We start from the raw sequence: 18181 nt of genomic DNA, 5'->3' as shown, positions 1-18181 counted from the left end.
GTATAACTGAGCAAGTAACAGGTACTGAGCCTGGGAAATGTACATGCGCATGAGTATTATTTTATTATATGCATTAGCAGTAAGTATTACTGAGCCAGGGAAATGTAAATGCGCATGAGTATTATTTTATTATATGCATTAGCCGTAAGTATAACTGAGCAAGTAGCAGGTACTAAGCCAGGGATATGTACATGCGCATGAGTATTATTTTATTATATGCATTAGCCGTAAGTGTAACTGAGCCAGGGAAATGTACATGCGCATGACTATTATTTTATTATATGCATTAGCCGTAAGTATAACTGAGCAAGTAGCAGTTACTGAGCCAGGGAAATGTACATGCGCATGAGTATTATTTTATTATATGCATTAGCTGTAAGTATAACTGAGCAAGTAGCTGGCACTGAGCCGGGGAAATGTACATGCGCATGAGTATTATTTTATTATATGCATTAGCCGTAAGTATAACTGAGCAAGTAGCTGGCACTGAGCCAGGGAAATGTACATGCGCATGAGTATTATTTTATTATATGCATTAGCAGTAAGTATAACTGAGCAACTAGCATGTACTGAGCCTGGAAAAAGTACATGCGCATGAGTATTATTTTATTATATGCATTAGCAGTAAGTTTAACTGAGCAACTAGCAGGTACTGAGCCAGGGAAATGTACATGCGCATGAGTATTATTTTATTATATGCATTAGCCGTAAGTATAACTGAGCAACTAGCAGGTACTGAGCCGGGGAAATGTACATGCGCATGAGTATTATTTTATTATATGCATTAGCCGTAAGTATAACTGAGCAAGTAGCTGGCACTGAGCCGGGGAAATGTACATGCGCATGAGTATTATTTTATTATATGCATTAGCCGTAAGTATAACTGAGCAAGTAGCTGGCACTGAGCCGGGGAAATGTACATGCGCATGAGTATTATTTTATTATATGCATTAGCAGTAAGTATAACTGAGCAAGTAGCTGGCACTGAGCCGGGGAAATGTACATGCGCATGAGTATTATTTTATTATATGCATTAGCAGTAAGTATAACTGAGCAACTAGCATGTACTGAGCCTGGAAAAAGTACATGCGCATGAGTATTATTTTATTATATGCATTAGCAGTAAGTTTAACTGAGCAACTAGCAGGTACTGAGCCACCGAAATGTACATGCGCATGAGTATTATTTTATTATATGCATTAGCCGTAAGTATAACTGAGCAACTAGCAGGTACTGAGCCTGGGAAAAGTGCATGAGTATTATTTTATTATATGCATTAGACGTAAGTATAACTGAGCAAGTATTAGGTACTGAGCCTGGAAAATGTACATGCGCATGAGTATTATTTTATTATATGCATTTGCAGTAAGTATAACTGAGCAAGTAGAAGGTACTGAGCCAGGGAAATGTACATGCGCATGAGTATTATTTTATAATATGCATTAGCAGTAAGTATAACTGAGTACGTAGCAGTTACTAAGCCAGGGAAATGTACATGCGCATGAGTATCAATTTATAATATGCATTAGCCGTAAGTATAACTGAGCAAGTAGCAGTTACTGAGCCGGGGAAATGTGCATGCACATGAGTATTATTTTATTATAGGCATTAGCCGTAGGTATAACTGAGCAAGTAGCAGGTACTGAGCCAGGGAAATGTACATGCGCCTGAGAATTATTTTATTACATGCATTAGCCGTAAGTATAACTGAGCAAGTAGCTGGCACTGAGCCTGGGAAATGTACATGCGCATGAGTATTATTTTATTATATGCATTAGCAGTAAGTATAACTGAGCCAGGGAAATGTACATGCGCATGAGTATTATTTTAATATATGCATTAGCCGTAAGTATAACTGAGCAAGTAGCAGGTACTAAGCCAGGGATATGTACATGCGCATGAGTATTATTTTATTATATGCATTAGCCGTAAGTATAACTGAGCAACTAGCAGGTGCTGAGCCAGGGAAATGTACATGCGCATGAGTATTATTTTATTATATGCATTAGCCGTAAGTATAACTGAGCAAGTAGCAGGTACTGAGCCAGGGAAATGTCCATGCACATGAGTATTATTTTATTATATGCAAAAAAGCAGCAAAATGAAAAACTACAAATTAAACACAAAGAGGCTGCAGTCAATAGCTCACATTGTATCCTGGATTAGTGGGAACTCTTTGGACAATATTATTAATACTCTATACTTGCCCAGCATTTGTATGTATTAATGTAGCTTTAGAAATTATATTTTGTATATAGCCAAGCCCTATTTCTGTCATTATTTATCCTCCTCACAAGAAGAAACTACAGACAAGCCCATGATTTGGTTCAGTGGGACAGCCCAAACCTAAAAAACACAGCTCCTGCATACTATTGGCTCGCTTGCCCCTTTTAATAATCTGTAAAAGGGACATTACACTCAAAAAATAGTCGCCCACTTCAAGAGAATCCCTTAGGTTTCCATAAACTACCCATCAGAACAGGTATATTATTATGCGCATGTACATTTTCCCGGCTCAGTACCTGCTAGTTGCTCAGTTATACTTACTGCTAATGCATATAATAAAATAATACTCATGCGCATGTACATTTCCCTGGCTCAGTGCCTGCTACTTGCTCAGTTATACTTATGGCAAATGCATATAATAAAATAATACTCATGCGCATGTACATTTCCCCGGCTCAGTACCTGCTACTTGCTCAGTTATACTTATGGCTAATGCATATAATAAAATAATGCTCATATGCATGCACATTTCCCCGGCTCAGTAACTGCTACTTGCTCAGTTATACTTACGGCTAATGCATATTATAAATTGATACTCATGCGCATGTACATTTCCCCGGCTCAGTACCTGCTACTTGCTCAGTTATAGTTATGGCAAATGCATATAATAAAATAATACTCATGCGCATGTACATTTCCCAGGCTCAGTACCTGCTACTTGCTCAGTTATACTTACGGCTAATGCATATAATAAAATAATACTCATGCGTATGTACATTTCCCTGGCTCAGTAACTGTTACTTGCTCAGTTATACTTACGGCTAATGCATATAATGAAATAAAACTCATGCGCATGTACATTTCCCCAGCTCAGTACCTGCTACTTGCTCAGTTATACCTACGGCTAATACATATAATAAAATAATACTCGTGCGCATGTACGTTTCCCAGGCTCAGTACCTGCCAGTTGCACAGTTATACTTACTGCTAATGCATATAATAAAATAATACTCATGAGCATGTACATTTCCCTGGCTCAGTACCTGCTAGTTGCTCAGTTATACTTACGGCTAATGCATATAATAAAATAATACTCATGTGCATGTACATTTTCCCTGGCTCAGTACCTGCTAGTTGCTCAGTTATACTTACAGCTAATGCCTATAATAAAATAATACTCATGCGCATGTACATTTTCCTGGCTCAGTACCTGCTAGTTGCTCAGTTATACTTACGGCTAATGCATATAATAAAATAATACTCATGTGCATGTACATTTCCCTGGCTCAGTAACTGTTACTTGCTCAATTATACTTACTGCTAATACATATAATAAAATAATACTCATGCGCATGTACATTTCCCAGGCTCAGTACCTGCTAGTTGCACAGTTATACTTACTGCTAATGCATATAATAAAATAATACTCATGCGCATGTACTTTTCCCTGGCTCAGTGCCAGCTACTTGCTCAGTTATACTTATGGCAAATGCATATAATAAAATAATGCTCATAATTACACTCAAAAAAGTCGCCCACTTCAAGAGAATCTCTTAGGTTGCCATAAACTACATCAGTACAGGTGCAATTTTCAGAAGAAGTTATAAACAGTACACCAGGAAAAAAGAAACATCAGCACTCATGCCAATAACCAGTTGTATTCTAGAAAAACATGAGTCTATTGTGTTTAAATCTAAATGCGTTTACTATGCAGATTCTTCGTAAATCCTCAGAAATATATAGAGGAAATCCCACTTATAATGACCAGAGCTCTTAATTATAATCTATGGACCATATAAGATCTTATATTTAGACCCGAAGGCAATAAGTGTCTTTAGATGTTTGTATCCTTCTTAATAAGTTCTATATTTATTCAGTAATTTCCCCAGACTCACAATGACTTTTTGCTTGCAGAAAAACCTACCTACCCCAGCTATTTTATAGCAGTAGCAGTAGCCTTGTTGTGCTGGGAAGTACTGCACCGACAACCATCTCATTCCAGAAGAACTCTCGGGTAAGTACAACGTCAAACTGTCCATTATCTGCACATTGTTTTCAGCCTGTTTAGTTTGTGTGTTAATAAGCATGATCATTTCCTGATTAGGTATAAGTTACAAATATAGCTCAAATAACAATAGTTTTTCTATAGTAATATACAAAGCTATAATATGATAATCAAAAGGTCAATTTTGTTATTGCAGTTAAAGGTTGTGATTACAGCTTTGGAGCCCTTGCAGGGCAGGGTCACTCATGCGACCTACAACAGCAAGTTATTTCCGCTGCTGCTTCCTAACCTTTCCGCCACCAAAATCATCCTATACTGATTCAGCTGCGATGATTGACAAGCCCTGCTCTTGTGTTGTACATGAGCAATGTTAAAAAAGAGATGAAAGTCAAAATTAAACTTTCACGGTTCAGACAGAGCATGCACTTCTCTGTTTACTTCTGTTCTTAAAGGGACAATGTACTGTAATCTTAGTTTCCCCTTAATGTGTTTTCAATTACTTTGTCATACTAGCTACATAGAATAAAATGTATGGTAAACTTTATATATCTCTTTTTATTAACGATACATATCAGGTATACATATCATATCTATACAACAAAGGTTAACAAACAGTATATGAGTCCTCATTTTTCTCCCCTTACAGATTGATTAGGCCACTTTTGGACCTCTAAGTTGTGGTTGGTACACTGAACAAGGGGTTGTTAATTTTAAACGATAAAGGAGAAACAAAAAATGCGTAACATGCGATAAATATAGAGCTTCACAGTAAGATGCGTAAATAAAACAAAAATAAAGCTGTGTACTCTAGGTGTTATAAAGCACATAACTTGAAGGACAAAACTGAGTCAAATATTTATTCTCTAAGGTATTCATGGCACCTTTCGAAAATGGTTCTCAGGTTTAGGATGTGTTAACCCTGTGTAAGGGAGTAAGGTATAGGAGGCAAGTTAGTTAAAAGATATAAGGGGCTATTCATAATACAGTAAACTATTATTTATTAATATGGCTGTTTGTTCTGCCATGATAATGTTGCCATCTAGTGAACGATTAAAGGTGGGAAACAATAGTGGACAGAAAGATATTGAATTTACTGTTAGGGGAAACAAGTGAGTAGCTATGTTCATCTATAACAACCCAGGAGATATTTATTTGTATAGAATGTAGATCTCTGTGTCCCCTCTGTGGCCCCGGCCGTAGGCTGCTAGATAAGGGGTGAAGTATTTTAAAAATGTATATTCCATCTCCTTCACCTTTAGTTACCACAAACATTGTAAACCAGAAAAAAATAGTTTTCCCCAAATCCAAATGATATGTCTATTTGATTAAACCTGACTAAACAGTCAAACATAGAAATAATAACAATATGAGTTCTATTGCCTTGCCAAAGTAAAACTATCTGTGAAATAGTTATAAGTAAGATATAGAATGCATACTAACTTAAAGTGAATGTAAACTTTTAGGAATGTGTGCCTGTTTTTTAAAAATACTATTAAAAACAGGGGCACTTTCATTCATCTAAAGTGTACATTTTAGCCGTTTTGTTAAAATACTTACCTTTTCTTCTTGCAAAGCCAGAGCAAGCGCTTCCTCCCCCCCCCGTCGCTCATCTCTTTATAGGTCCGAAATGAAGACTCCGGCTTTCTCCAATCACGACATGGCCTCAGGCAATGTTTGCTCTGGGGGGAAGACGTGATTGGGGGAAGCCAGATTCGTCATTGCTGACGTAAGAAAAGACAAGCGATGGGACGGGAGAAGCGCAGCTCCGGCTTTGCAAGAAGAAAAGGTATTTAACAACACGGCTAAACTTTGATGAATGAAAGTGCCCCTGTTTTTAATAGGATTAAAAACGATAAAAAACTCTGTTACAGTTTTATATGTGCTTGTCCAAGTGCATAGAAACCTAATGCTCTGGTTATAGAATTAGAAGTGCATTTTCCAGGCTTCCCAAGCCTACTGCTGCTACATTTCTGTCCCTAATAGGTCTCAGCAAAGGTGTTAAAATAAGTTTTTGCAAAACAATGTTTGATTTGCAAACATAATAACGGTGGTTAGCATTGTCTACTCCACTAACAAGTCCAGACTGGCTTCTTAAAATAAGGGAGGAAGGTGAAGGATTCTGGCCATTGAAATCTATTGCATCAAACAAGATGTTAAGATGAAACGTTTTTGATATGTTATTTTATTCCAAGACAACAGTTTTGTAATTAATTACACAGTGTTTTATGCTCTCTGCTGCTGTCATTTTCTTTTAGTAAATCATTATATTATTGTTTCTAACAGATGCAATTCAAGATTACGAAATACGATGCCCGAGGAAACTTCTTGGGTTGGGAAGATGTGAAAGGAGCATCCTTGCAGGTATACCACATATATGGTATAAGTAAATTGGGATTCTTATTCATTTTGGTACTATTTACCATCCATAGTCACATGGCACAAATAGTCTTGTAAATTAATGCATTGTAATATGTATATGTAACTTTAATTATCTATCTAAAGTGATGTGCAATATTTTACCCTAAGGTGTAATCCTAATACAAGAACATATATATTACAGGGTTTGATCTTCATGTTTATTATTAAAGGGACTTAAAACATTCATGATTCAGATAAAGTACAATTAAAAAAAAATATGACCTCTGTTACATCTTTTATCAAATTTCCATGTTTCTCTTTGTATTCTGTTAAGGAACTTTGATCCTTTCCATAAAGACATACTGAGGTAGACTTGTGAATGTGTCTTAAATACTATATTCATAACATTGTGACAAACATTTCTGGCATAAAGTGCTCAGAGCATGTGCACATCCTTGAGCCTGCTTAGGTAACACTCTATTGGAAAGAAGTTAACATACTTGTTTTCTTGCAAAATGAGCACTTTGGAATTCTCAGTGTAGCCACTGCCTTTAGTGAGCTAAGGGAATTACCATTATAGTCTACTTATTGTTTAAAAGGATAGATAATCCCTTTATTACCTATTCCCCGGTATTGCATAGCCATCACTGTTATATTAATACACATTTTACCTAGGAGACATCTGCACTAGCTCCAGACAGTTTCTTGACCATGCTCAGTAGAAAACTATTGTGACAAAAATCATGTGACTGTAGAACTTAAAGGGACAATCAAGTGAAAATTAAACTTTCATGATTCAGTTGGGGCATGCAATTTTAAACAACATTCCAATTAACTTATATTGTCAAATTTGCTTTGTTCTCTTGGTATTTATTTGTTGAAAGCTAAACCTAGGTAGGCTCATAAACTGATTTCTAAGCCGTTGAAGGCTGCCTCTTATCTCAGTGTATTTTGATAGTTTTTCACAGTTAGATAATGCTAGCTCATGTTTGCCACATAGATAAGATTGTGCTTACTCCTGTTGAGTTATTTCTGAGTCAGCACTGACTGGCTAAAATGCAAGTCAAAAGAACTGAGATAAGGAGGCAGTCTGCAGAGGCTTAGATAAGAGTTAATCACAGAGGTAAAAAGTATATTAATATAACCATGTGCAAAACCATTGTGCAAAACTGGGGAATGGGTACTAAAGGGTTTATCTTTAAAAAAAAATCAATGCACAGTGATTAAAGAGTAAGTTACTTACTTAAAATATGTGATAAATAGATATTAAAATAAGCTAGCTGAGAGAAGCAAACTCCTTTTGGAGAAAGGACAACAAATCAATAAAAACAATTAGGCTATTTGGTTGATGTGCAACTGAATATATATCTTTACAATATAGATTTTTTTTATCTTAGATCCTAGATCAGCGCCTCCAGAATGCCCCAGGATTAGATCAAACAGATGAGCACCTGATGCACCAATCTGACATTAAGATAATCTCATAATTATTATTATTATACTTTATTTATACAGCGCCAACAAATCCCAAAGCGACATATATAGGTACAAAGATATATTTACAACCATGATACAATATTTTTAAGAGACAGGGCAAACTTTATCACTAATACAGGAGGGATTGACGGCCTTATTCCCGTGTAAACTTAATTTAGAGGGGTAGAAGGGTGAGAAACAGGAGGTGAGGACTGTGAGGGTGAGAATGTTAGTACAATGTTAGATGAAAGCAATTATTAGGTAGGTGGAATTAATTTGTTACTGAGTTGGGTGATAGGCTTTCTTGAACAAGATTGTCTTTAGGGAGCGTCTAAAGGAGGACAGATCAGGGGGAAGTCGGACAGCGCAAGGAAGTGCATTCCATTGGGTTGGTGCTGCACAAGAGAAATCCTGCAGTCTAGCATGAGAAGAGGTGATGGTAGAAGATGCAAAGCGTAGGTCATTGTTGTCCCTTAGGGGGCAGACTGGAGTATATTTGTTGATTAGTTTGGACAGGTAGTGCAAAGCAGCAATAGTAAGGGCTTTGTAAGTCAGGGTGAGAATTTCGCCTTTAGTTCTGCTGTGAAGGGGGAGCCAGTGAAGGGACACACAGAGAGGGGCAGCAGAGCGGCAGGAAAGGTGGATTAGCCTGGCAGAAGCATTTAAGATGGATTGAAGAGGTAAGCCAGTTAGTAGGTTTTTACAGTAGGAAGTTACAAGTGAGTTGATTAGTCGCTTAATGGTATCAGCGCTCAGAAATGGATGTAGGTGGTTGTGGCAGGATGAAGAGAGCAATTGGATGTGGGGGTTGAAGGACAGATTGGAGTCAAGTGTAACTTCAAAGCAGCGGACATGGGGTGATGGGGAGATAAATGTAGCTACTAATCGGCAAACGCTTCCCAGCCGGCTGGCTCCTAAGCTTACATTCCTGCTTTTTAAAATTAAAGATATAAAAAAAATTGATAATAGGAGTAAATTAGAAAGTTGCTTAAATTGTATGCTCTATCTGAAAAAAAATTGGGTTTCATATCCCTTTAACGTATTCCCTTATTAACTTCAATGGAGCACAAAAAATGGAAAAACACCCAAGTCGAGCAAACCTGATTGCATTTCTCAAGTGCGCTAACCCAACATGAAATATGAATAGTTCCCATCACAATGTTCTTCACATAGAAGAATATGTTCTATTTATTCTTAAATATATATCTGATGTTTTTTGGTAAAACAAAAAGTAACAAAGAAACTTTCAAAACATAATCAGAATTTGTAAAATCACTGCTGGATTTAAATGTATTGAAACATAAAGTGCCAGATTACAAGTGGAGCACTAAATATCGCTTTCATGAAAATGATATTTGCGCTCCACTGTGTAATACCAGCGCACGCTAATGTGCGCTGGTATTACAAGTTGTCAGCAATGAGAAAGCAAGCTCGCATTCGCATTGCTGGTAAGCAATGCGCTCACAAGAGTGCACTTCCATAGGCTCCAATGGAAGCCTTGTTCTGATGCCGTCAAAGGGGGTAAGTAGTGCAGCAATGGCAGCAAATTTAAATATATAATTATATAGATATATATTTGTGTTAATATGTGTATATACACATAGTAATACATAAATACATATGTATATAAAACAATCACAGAAGGGCTACAAACATACCCTTTGATGTCCAACACTTTTCTTCAGCCGGGCCCTTTTTTGTCTGTTGGAGTATAGTTTTATCGTCCGTGTGCAGGGATAATGGGACCTCCATGGTGTAGGTCAAAACAGTAGTAGACACACTCTGCAATCCCGCATCTCCAGACCAAAAAAGAGAATATTTTGTAAAAATAAAAAACTTTATTTGCAAAATATTCTCTTTTTCGGTCTGGAGATGCGAGATTGCTTTAAAATGAAGACTTTAAATGCTAAACAGCATTATAAACAGTATCAAATAATCACACAACATAGAATATATAATTAAACTAAGTTAAATTAACAAAAATATTTGCTAAAACAGTATTATAACCTAATAAAATAATCACACAACACAGAAAATATAATCAAACTAAGTTTAACCCCTTAGTGACCCGACCACTTTTCAATTTGTTGACCATCTGGGACCAAGGCTATTTTTGCATTTCTGCGATGTTTGTGTTTAACTGTAATTTTCCTCTTACTTATTTACTGTACCCACACATATTATATACTGTTTTTCTCGCCATTAAATGGACTTTCTAAAGATATGATTATTTTCATCATATCTTATAATTTACTATAAAAAAAAATATAAAATATGAGGAAAAAATGAAAAAAAATGCACTTTTTCTAACTTTGAGCCCCAAAATCTCTTACACATCTACAACCACCATAAAATACCAATGCTAAACAGTTTCTAAATTTTGTCCTGAGTTTATAAATACCCAATGTTTACATGTTCTTTGCTTTTTTTGCAAGTTATAGGGCAATAAGTACAAGTAGCACTTTGCTATTTCAAAACCATGTTTTTTCAAAATTGGCGATAGTTACATTGTAACACCAATATCTGTCATGAATCCCTGAATAACCCTTCAAATGTATATATTTTTTTAAAAGAAGACAACCTAAGGTATTAAACTTGGGGTATTTTGACTTTTTTCATGCAACCATTTTACCACCAATCTATGCCAAAGTTTGGGGGGAAAAAAAAAATAATTTGATTTTTTGACAAAATACATTTACTGATAATATTAAGGGTTACTGCCAAATAACACCCTCATATGTCTTCAGCAGCATCTCCTGGGTACAGTGATACCACCCATGTATAGGTGTGTCGGGTTCTCGGGGGGCTAAAAGCTCTTATTTTTAGGGAGCGCATTCCAGTTTTTCAACTTGGAATTTTCACATCGGTCATCATGCACCCATGTCCTATTTGGGACATTTCTGAAGCTGGTCAATGGAATTTACCCCCATCAAACCATATATTTTTGAAAAGTAGACACCCTAGGGTATTTCAAATGCTTGTATTTTAACACTTTCCATGCACTAATTCAACCACCAGTCTTTGTCAAACTTTTGGGTAGTCATTATTTTGTGTTATTTTTCACACACATTGTACTTTAGGCATGGATTCTCAGTTCCTGTTATGTGTTACTGCCAAAAAACACCTCAATATGTGTTCAACAACATCTCCTGAGTACAGTGATACCACCCATGTATAGGTGTGTCGGGTTCTCTGGGGGCTAAGAGGCCTTAATTTTAGGAAGCGCATTCCAGTTTTTCAACTTGGAATTTTCACATCGGACATCATGCACCCATGTCCTATTTGGGACATTTCTGAAGCTGGCCAATGGAATTTACCCCCATCAAACCATATATTTTTGAAAAGTAGACACCCTAGGGTATTTCAAATGCTGGTATTTTAACACTTTCCATGCACTAATTCAACCACCAGTCTTTGTCAAACTTTTGGGTAGTCATTTTTTTGTGTTATTTTTCACACACATTGTACTTTAGGCATGGATTCTCAGTTCCTGTTATGTGTTACTGCCAAAAAACACCTCAATATGTGTTCAACAACATCTCCTGAGTACAGTGATACCACCCATGTATAGGTGTGTCGGGTTCTCTGGGGGCTAAAAGGCCTTAATTTTAGGAAGCGCATTCCAGTTTTTCAACTTGGAATTTTCACATCGGTCATCATGTACCCATGTCCTATTTGGGACATTTCTGAAGCTGGCCAATGGAATTTACCCCCATCAAACCATATATTTTTGAAAAGTAGACACCCTAGGGTATTTCAAATGCTGGCATTTTAACACTTTCCATGCACTAATTCAACCACCAGTCTTTGTCAAACTTTTGGGTAGTCATTTTTTTGTGTTATTTTTCACACACATTGTACTTTAGGCATGGATTCTCAGTTCCTGTTATGTGTTACTGCCAAAAAACACCTCAATATGTGTTCAACAACATCTCCTGAGTACAGTGATACCACCCATGTATAGGTGTGTCGGGTTCTCTGGGGGCTAAAAGGCCTTAATTTTAGGAAGCGCATTCCAGTTTTTCAACTTGGAATTTTCACATCGGTCATCATGCACCCATGTCCTATTTGGGACATTTCTGAAGCTGGCCAATGGAATTTACCCCCATCAAACCATATATTTTTGAAAAGTAGACACCCTAGGGTATTTCAAATGCTGGTATTTTAACACTTTCCATGCACTAATTCAACCACCAGTCTTTGTCAAACTTTTGGGTAGTCATTTTTTTGTGTTATTTTTCACACACATTGTACTTTAGGCATGGATTCTCAGTTCCTGTTATGTGTTACTGCCAAAAAGCACCTCAATATGTGTTCAACAACATCTCCTGAGTACAGTGATACCACCTATGTATAGGTGTGTTGGGTTCTCTGGGGGCTAGAAGGCCTTATTTTTAGGAAGCGCATTCCAGTTTTTCAATTTGGAATTTTCACATCGGTCATCATGCACCCATGTCCTATTTGGGACATTTCTGAAGCCGGTCAATGAAATTTACCCCCATAAAACCATATATTTTTGAGAAGTAGACCCCCTAGGGTATTTGAAATGCTGGTATTTTCACACTTTCCATGAACTTATTTAACCACCAGTCTTTGTCAAACTTTTGGGTAGTCATTTTTTTGTGTTATTTTTCACACACATTGTACTTTAGGCATGGATTCTCAGTTCCTGTTATGTGTTACTGCCAAAAAACACCTCAATATGTGTTCAACAACATCTCCTGAGTACAGTGATACCACCCATGTATAGGTGTGTTGGGTTCTCTGGGGGCTAGAAGGCCTTATTTTTAGGAAGCGCATTCCAGTTTTTCAACTTGGAATTTTCACATCGGTCATCATGCACCCATGTCCTATTTGGGACATTTCTGAAGCCGGTCAATGAAATTTACCCCCATAAAACCATATATTTTTGAGAAGTAGACCCCCTAGGGTATTTGAAATGCTGGTATTTTCACACTTTCCATGAACTTATTTAACCACCAGTCTTTGTCAAACTTTTGGGTAGTCATTTTTTTGTGTTATTTTTCACACACATTGTACTTTAGGCATGGATTCTCAGTTCCTGTTATGTGTTACTGCCAAAAAACACCTCAATATGTGTTCAACAACATCTCCTGAGTACAGTGATACCACCCATGTATAGGTGTGTTGGGTTCTCTGGGGGCTAGAAGGCCTTATTTTTAGGAAGCGCATTCCAGTTTTTCAACTTGGAATTTTCACATCGGTCATCATGCACCCATGTCCTACTTGGGACATTTCTGAAGCCGGTCAATGAAATTTACCCCCATAAAACCATATATTTTTGAGAAGTAGACCCCCTAGGGTATTTGAAATGCTGGTATTTTCACACTTTCCATGAACTTATTTAACCACCAGTCTTTGTCAAACTTTTGGGTAGTCATTTTTTTGTGTTATTTTTCACACACATTGTACTTTAGGCATGGATTCTCAGTTCCTGTTATGTGTTACTGCCAAAAAACACCTCAATATGTGTTCAACAACATCTCCTGAGTACAGTGATACCACCCATGTATAGGTGTGTTGGGTTCTCTGGGGGCTAGAAGGCCTTATTTTTAGGAAGCGCATTCCAGTTTTTCAACTTGGAATTTTCACATCGGTCATCATGCACCCATGTCCTACTTGGGACATTTCTGAAGCCGGTCAATGAAATTTACCCCCATAAAACCATATATTTTTGAGAAGTAGACCCCCTAGGGTATTTGAAATGCTGGTATTTTCACACTTTCCATGAACTTATTTAACCACCAGTCTTTGTCAAACTTTTGGGTAGTCATTTTTTTGTGTTATTTTTCACAAACATTGTACTTTAGGCATGGATTCTCAGTTCCTGTTATGTGTTACTGCCAAAAAACACCTCAATATGTGTTCAACAACATCTCCTGAGTACAGTGATACCACCCATGTATAGGTGTGTTGGGTTCTCTGGGGGCTAGAAGGCCTTATTTTTAGGAAGCGCATTCCATTTTTTACACTTCCCATTTTCACATCCCATGCACCTATGTTCTATTTAAGACATTTCTGAAGCCGGCCAATGTAATTTACCCCCATAAAACCATATATTTTTGAAAAGTAGACATCCTAGGGTATTTCAAATGCAGGTGTTTTAACACTTTCCATACACTAATTCAACCACTAGTCTTTGTCAAACTATTGGGCATTCATTTCTTTGTGTTATTTTTCACATACATTGTACTTTAGACATGGATTCACAGCTCCTGTTATGTGTTACTACCAAAGAAGACACCAATATGTGGTCACCAACATCTCTTGAGTTCAGTGATACCACCTATGCATAGGTTTGGTGGCTTGTTTGGGCGGTGCAATGCCAAATGTCTGACATGTGTTTGTGATTTTTTTTCACATTTAACATATTTTCTCCAACATAGGTGTGTCCGGTCCACGGCGTCATCCTTACTTGTGGGATATTCTCTTCCCCAACAGGAAATGGCAAAGAGCCCAGCAAAGCTGGTCACATGATCCCTCCTAGGCTCCGCCTACCCCAGTCATTCTCTTTGCCGTTGTACAGGCAACATCTCCACGGAGATGGCTTAGAGTTTTTTAGTGTTTAACTTTTGCTTCTTCTGAGGCTATTTTTGGGAGAAAGGTTTTGCAAGCCGTGGTGCCTTCCATCTAGGTGACCTGATTTGCTCCCTCCCATCATCCGTGTCCTAAAGCTTTGGTATTGGTTCCCACAAGTAAGGATGACGCCGTGGACCGGACACACCTATGTTGGAGAAAACAGAATTTATGTTTACCTGATAAATTACTTTCTCCAACGGTGTGTCCGGTCCACGGCCCGCCCTGGTTTTTTAATCAGGTCTGATAATTTGTTTTCTTTAACTACAGTCACCACGGTATCATATGGTTTCTCCTATGCAAATATTCCTCCTTAACGTCGGTCGAATGACTGGGGTAGGCGGAGCCTAGGAGGGATCATGTGACCAGCTTTGCTGGGCTCTTTGCCATTTCCTGTTGGGGAAGAGAATATCCCACAAGTAAGGATGACGCCGTGGACCGGACACACCGTTGGAGAAAGTAATTTATCAGGTAAAAATAAATTCTGTTTTCTTTGCCTATCGTCTTTTTTGGGGATCTTTTAACATACCCCAATTTATTTGTTTTCCATAAATGTGATTATATTTAAAAAGTTGACCCCCCAAGGTATTATACATGGAGTGGTTTGATGACTTTGATGCAACCGTTTTAGCCCAAAAAATTGGAGAAAGTATATGGTGGTAATTTTTCAATTTTCATTGTTACAGACACATTGCTTTTTTACTATGATTTAGGAGAGACTGTTGTAAGTTATTGCAAAAGAATACTTCAGGTTGTTTTCTGCAAGGCACCCTGAGTACACCTATGCCCCCCATGCATAGGTTTGCCAGGATTTTGGGAAGGTTATGTTACAATTTTATGACTTGTGATTTTAGTTATTAAAAATGAGAGTATTTCTTCTGATAGGCCTATCTTTAGTTTGGGGCCTATCGCATACCCCACTTTTATTTATTGCATTCAAAGTGTATATTTTTTAAATGTTGACACCCCAAGGTATTGTATATGGTGTGCTTTGATGCCTTTGAAGCAACCGTTTTAGCCCAAAAAATTGGAGAAAGTGTATGGTGGTAATTTTTCAATTTTCATTTTTACAGACACATTGCTTTTTGACTATAATTTAGGAGAGACTGTTGTAAGTTATTCCAAAAACATACTTCAGGTTGTTTTCTGCAAGGCACCCTGAGAACACCTATGTCCCCCATGCATAGGTTTGACAGGGGTTTTGGTTAAAAAAAAAAAACAGGCCCAATTTTAGAAAAAAATAGAGTAGTGAAATGTAAAAATCTGGCACAGTAAAAGTAAAAAAAACATCTAACTGTAAACATAACCAAAAAAAAAATATATATATATATATATATATATGTAACAGCAAATGTATTTATTTTTTTAAAAATTGACCATTGTATGGTACCGCTTGAAGCAATCCCCAATGCAGAGTGCAGGCTGTCCAGGGCAATCAGGACAGTGATATATGGTGTCCCTTCTCTTCCCACTCTTGGTACAGACTCTGCATTTTTTTTGTGGTTTCTGCTTTGTGGCAGTAGGGGGGATTTTAAAAATAAAATGGGTAGCCCCAACTCTGCTCTCTCCCATCACCGCCCAGGGAGCAGGTGCATCATGGTACAAAATCCCCGTAATAATCTGGAGCTGAAACTGTAAAAAAGTCTTTTTAACTCTGGGGTTTGCTTTTTTGAACAACAAAAAAGCGTTGTGGGTTGCAATCTGCATTAGGTAAATTGCAACCTTTTTGTACCAGGCCCTTGTCTTCCGCATAATTAGGTAGGGCTGCAGCAGCTGATCAGCCAGATCAACCCCACCCATATGCCGGTTATAAGACTTGATGCACACTGGCTTCCTTATGATCTCAGCTCTGCCACGTACAGAAACCGCCACCGTCCTCTCTGTGTGGATGGTGGTAAGAAGGTATACATCCTTCTTGTCTCTATACTTCAGTGCCAACAGCTCCTCTTGGCGCAGAGCTGAGGTCTCCCCCCTTCGTAGCCGGGTGCGTACAAGCTGTCCTGGGAAACCTGCGCGGTTCTTTTTAATTGTACCGCAAGCTACTGTATCAAAGCAATACAGTAGCTTGAACAAAAGGACACTTGTATAAAAATTGTCTAAGTACAAGTGATACCCTTTGTTCATTAGGGGTAATATCAGGTCCCAGACAATCTTGCCAGTGGTTCCCATATGTTCTGGGCAACCTGGAGGGTCAAGGTGGCTATCCTTTCCCTCATACACCCGGAAGGCCTGAGTATACCCAGTCTCGCTGTCACAGAGCTTATACACCTTTACCCATATCTGGAGCGTTTGGAAGGAATATACTGCTTGAATCCCAGCCTTCCCTTATACTTCATTAGGGATTCATCAACGCATATATTCCTTCCAGGTGTATAAGCCTCTGCAAACCTGGCAGAAAAGTGGGTTATCAGGGGGCGGATTTTATACAGCCTGTCAAATTGGGGATGCTCCCTAGGGGGGCACAGGCTGTTGTCGCTGAAGTGCATGAAATGCAGAATCATTTCATACCTCTTCCTCGACATAGTCTGGGAGAAAATGGGGGTAGAGCAGATGGGGCTAGTACTCCAGTAGGAGCGAATGGAGGGTTTCTTTATGATGCCCATCAGCATAGTCAATGCCCAGAATTTTTTGAATTCTGGCACATTGATGGGGGCCCATTGCTGCTTTGCCAAATATGTTCCAGGCTTTGCAGCACGGAAGTGATGGGCATATAAATTAGTTTGGGCGACAATGTTCCCCAATATATCATCGCCCAGAAACACTTCCAGAAACTGCTGGGGGCTAAAACCTGCCACATCTATATTTATGCCAGCATTTGCTGTGAAGGGTGGGATATCTGGCCTCTGGAGATGAGGCGTTACCCACTCTTCAGCAGCAATGGCAGCAACACGCCTCCTTCTGGCAGGGGGGCTGGCAGGGGGGCTGGCAGGGGGGCTAGCAGCCACAGATACATCACTATCAGTTGAGACTGCATCTAGTGATGTATCTGAGCACATGGCAGGGTCAAAATTGGGGTCTGAGTCAGAAATAGAGGCATCTGACTCTGACGCAAGGATGGCATACGCCTCCTCAGCACTAAAAAAAATTAAATTAACTAAATTTAATTAACTAAATTAACTAGCAAAAAAGTACAGCTATGCTACTGCCAGTGATTTATAGCGATCACTGGCAAGCTAGGGGTTAATGGCTCTGAAAATTAAATTAAATTAACTAAATGTTTTTGAAAAGAGCCTTTGGGTTTTTAAAAAATTACAACAACAAAATTAACCCCTAAAAAAATGCACAGACAGCAAAAAAGTACAGCTATGTAACTGCCAGTGATTTATAGCGATCACTGGCAAGCTAGGGGTTAATGGCTCTGAAAATTAAATTAACTAAATTAATTAACTAAATTAACTAGCAAAAAAGTACAGCTATGCTACTGCCAGTGATTTATAGCGATCACTGGCAAGCTAGGGGTTAATGGCTCTGAAAATTAAATTAACTAAATGTTTCTGAAAAGAGCCTTTGGGTTTTTAA

General features: G+C 38.1%; 1 protein-coding gene across 1 annotated transcript in view; it reads left to right on the top strand.

Moving 5' to 3' along the window:
• The window catches only part of LOC128648430 (meckelin), a gene marked incomplete in the record, with an annotated part of 154538 nt that overhangs the window by 28396 nt on the left and 107961 nt on the right, over positions 1-18181 (top strand). Inside the window, 2 exon segments of the mRNA XM_053701093.1 lie at positions 4141-4240; positions 6515-6592. Coding sequence (XP_053557068.1) covers positions 4141-4240; positions 6515-6592 — 178 coding nt within the window.

This window comes from Bombina bombina, chromosome 1, assembly GCF_027579735.1.
Source record: "Bombina bombina isolate aBomBom1 chromosome 1, aBomBom1.pri, whole genome shotgun sequence".
Taxonomy (NCBI): Eukaryota; Metazoa; Chordata; class Amphibia; order Anura; family Bombinatoridae; genus Bombina; species Bombina bombina.
This window is presented reverse-complemented; position numbering and strand designations above follow the sequence as displayed.